This window comes from Gavialis gangeticus, unplaced genomic scaffold, assembly GCF_001723915.1.
Source record: "Gavialis gangeticus isolate Ggan-Ray unplaced genomic scaffold, GavGan_comp1, whole genome shotgun sequence".
In the NCBI taxonomy this organism is placed as follows: domain Eukaryota; kingdom Metazoa; phylum Chordata; order Crocodylia; family Gavialidae; genus Gavialis; species Gavialis gangeticus.
The window spans coordinates 137483111-137487084 of NW_017729032.1; the positions used below are offsets into that span (position 1 = coordinate 137483111).

The 3974-nt window shown below is 33.9% G+C and overlaps 1 protein-coding gene across 1 annotated transcript in view; it reads right to left on the bottom strand.

Annotated features, from left to right (window-relative positions):
- Positions 1-398: 398 nt before the first annotated feature.
- Positions 399-3974, bottom strand: part of IRS2 (insulin receptor substrate 2) — a 29228-nt gene continuing 25652 nt past the window's right edge. The window contains exon 2 of the mRNA XM_019525256.1: positions 399-2723. Within this exon, the coding sequence (XP_019380801.1) occupies positions 2719-2723 (5 nt within the window). The 3' untranslated portion in view covers positions 399-2718. The remainder of the gene's footprint in view (positions 2724-3974) is intronic.

Below are 3974 nucleotides of genomic sequence, written 5' to 3' on the forward strand. Positions count from 1 at the left end.
GTGCTTAAGTATTTCCTTTTAGAAGTACAAAAGCTTGACTCAGTATTTGCCCATACTGCACCATGCACGTGGCACATGGTTGGATTATGCTGCTACATCACTGTAGTGGTGTGCTAAAATAGGGGTGTATGTCACTGAGGTGATGTAGCTGCCAATCATGTATAGACCCACATGCTTGCTACCTTGCCGTACCAGGCCATATAGCACAACGTGTAGACATGCCCATCATTATGGCATTAATGCACAGGAAGGGAATAAGTGAACAAAAAGATTAATTCATATGAACTGTGTTTCATGTTAAAGGAGCAAGAATAAAAGCAAGTTCATTTCACTAACGAACCAAACTTCCCTCCCTCCCCCACAAAAAATCCTATAGAAAGCAGGCCTTTAAGACTTTATTCCTTTCATAAATAATGTATTTTATTGCATATGGCTATTAAGGAGAGCATCCATGATCAATACAGACTAAATACAATACACTACTCTAGTTCCATTTATTCTCGTCTCCAGCAGCATCACATTTATCCTTATATACAGCGTGTACATTGGAAGACACAGCAAGATAAGTTAAGTCTCTTGTCATATCACAATAGCAGGAAATATATTTAACATCTTGATATCCAGAAACAATACGTACCCAAAAAGAAAACACTGCTTAATAACTGTTAAGATTATATAGCAAAAAATATTTTAAATTTAAGGTAAGTCAGGCAAAAATGTACAAAGACCCAATATACATTGTGAAGTTTTAGCAAACATAACATTTATACATTTTGGTTCCATTCTGTAAACTAAATTAAGAATGTAAATATTGCATATGCCTTTTGTGAAATATACAGAATAGAGGAAAATTGAGTACATTATCAAGTTTCTTGGTTTTGAAGTTGCTATGTGACTATAAACCATTTTTATAGTGGCATGATTTACACTTGGTAAAGAGAGGGCTACTTCAAAATAGAAGTTAAAATATTGTATTCAGCAGGTACCATGTTCAGTGCTATAGTTAGGTGCGAGGTTCGGACAGGAAATGTCAACAACCATTTTGTTTTCGTACCAAAATTGAAAGAGTCATATCTTAGAACATTTTACAGGTTGGGATTATTTTAAGATGAGAAGTTAGACATTTAAATTGATTTTAGACTAAATATTGTGCAGTTTGTATACTGCTGTGTTGTGAGACCCCAGAAAATTATACAGAAAGGAAATGTTACAGGGTGTGGAAGGAATTTGTTTACATTCATCTTTGTCTTGTAATACAATCCTCTGTTTTAAAAGTTCAGCACGTAAGCAGGAAGACTTTGCATTGCCATTAGTTACAGTTGTAAGACATTGATTCTAGTCTTCCTCAAAAATATGTATATAATGCATTGTGTTTATAGTGATGTATAAATTCTCCATCTCACACAAAGAATTTTCAAAAAATCTCACACAACTCAAATAACTTAGTGTAATACTTACATGACTATCAGAGCAGGCACTGGGAAGGTACCTTTAAAATTTTATATAGTGTTCAATAAATTCATCAAAGGAGCAACAAGGTGACATAACATTCTGCTAGTCTGGTGCAACAGTTGTATGTGATAGCTGTGACACTGTCACATCATCACTGGTATTTTCAGAATACTGAAAATGTAAAAACAGGTACTCTTGTAAAGAACTCTGGATGAATGACTAAAACTCTTTTTCCCTTCAATGACACCTTCAGTTGCAATGCCACTTTTCAAGTCAAATATTAGGACTTCCCAACAGCATGATAATATGGTTTTTAAATTAACATTTCAATCTGCCCAATACCCATTATCATCCTTGCATTCCTAGCATGCCTATGTCAATTTTTGGTTATGAGAAATGCAGCTAAGAACAAGGTTAGCTGACAAACATGAGCTTATAAATAGGAGAAAAGGCTTTTGCAATTTAAAGTACCTACATAAACACCTACATAGAGAGGATTAAACAAGTGTGTTAAAGATAAAGAGAGATACCCCCAATACAGTTAGACAATTTTAACTTATGTTGCTTCAGTTACACATTTTATAACTATTCTGAATCCTTCAAAGTCCAATCCACAAAGTTTTATCTCATTTTAGACTTTTCAGTGCCCACATAGAGCTTTGTCTGATAAGTAAACACTGCAGCTAGTGATGAGAACCAACCAGCAGCTGTGTACTTTAAAAGTTCAATAAGGCTGATGACTGTTCTTGAGAGATACTCAGCATAGAGATAAAGGAGGTCCTGTTGTACACCAACAATACAAATCCGGCTTTACTTTGAACTGAGGTAGTACTGTGGTAGGCTTGAAATTATGCCAGTAAATACCAGATTTTACTGTTTTAGCAGGTGTTACAGAATCCCCTAGCATGCTGAAGAATAAATACAGTTCATCTTTGCAGAAAAAGGAAATGAAGGCATTGGCCATAAGTTAAACAGGCCGGCAGAAAAGTTCCGAATTTTAAAGAACATCTTCAATGTCTGTCAAAACAGCAGTACAATGTAGATGCCAATGACAAGAAATGTGAGGCAGGTTGCTTTCCCTTCCTTGCAGATTTGTTGTCCAGTATAGTACATAGCAGTTTGAAAGTTAAGTAATCGCCCGGACCAACAAAAAAAATAAAACAAAAGTAAACCTTAAGCAGCTTCAGATTTTAGAAAACATAGGCCGAGCAGCTTCTTTGAATGTTGTATTCTGATTTTTTTTTTGAGGTGATAAAAGTAACTCCTTCACTCTGAAAAGAAAAAATGAAAGAAAGTCAATGAATATGGCCACCAAAAATCAAATTGCTGTTTTTAATAAAGAGATAATTTTGCCTTCAGATCGAGCTTTAATGAAAACAAAGTATAATTATTTTATAGATAATTATGTTAACGACAATTGCACATTATTACATAAAGAAAGAGAAAACAAAAGGAGCATTTTCCAACCAAATACTATATTATTTTCATGCAGTTGTCCAACTACTGGTATTTAAACCATTAAGCAGGTGAATTAGAGCTGGTCAGAACATGAGGAAAGAAACAATGAAAATGCCTCCTAACTTTTCTGACAAAAATATTTAAGGTTTCTGATCCTCACCAGTTTACACTATAAGCAAGGTGTCAGCCCTTGAATGAAAAAGTACAGACAACAGCTTCCAAATAAACTGAAGATCTCCAATGCAAGCTATTTCCAGCCATTACACAGCTAGAATTTCTAGTGACTATCTTGTACAAAGGATAAGTCTCAAAAGAAACAAATGCATAACGGATAACTATCTGACTTGTTTCAGTTGCTAAGAAATCTACCATTCCCAAGGCATAAAATTTGGGAGAGAAAGATGGCAAAAAAAATACCATATTCCTTCCTTTCTCTTATGCAGAATGAATGCCTGTTTGAGGCACGAGCTGCCCAAAAAGACCAAGCCAATGTCTACCTTAAAATACAGGATTTTAGTATGAAGCGAGACATCTTAAAGAACTCAGCTTACCTATCTGATGTTTTCTTCTCTATAAAGAATTAATGGCAGTTGTGTACCACTGACATAAAAGGACACAGTCATATTGATTAACTCACAACTTTGAGATGGTTTGTTATTCTGGTCATTAAAAACCACATTTAGTTGGCATGTTGCTTTTTATACAGATATTTTTCAGCTTTCAATAAATTAATTATATAGTACTATAGTATACACAATAATAATCAGAAATCTGAGACCTTTTAAGTTCTACTTTTCAAATAAAACAAGGTACATATGGGTAAAAAGGTAGAATGAGCGTAAAACTGTGGTCAAGTACCCCTATGCTACCTATTTCGTTTTTGGTTTTTCTTTTAATTCATATTTGCAGCAAAAAAAACCTCATAGGAATCTGACGTTTAAAATGAATCAATTTTTTTAAAAGGAAAAATAAAGTTACTTGTTCCATTCCAAAAGAAACAAAGGATAAAGGACATGGATGACAGTGTACTTTTTTTTTTTTTTTTTTTTTTTTTTTTTTTTTTT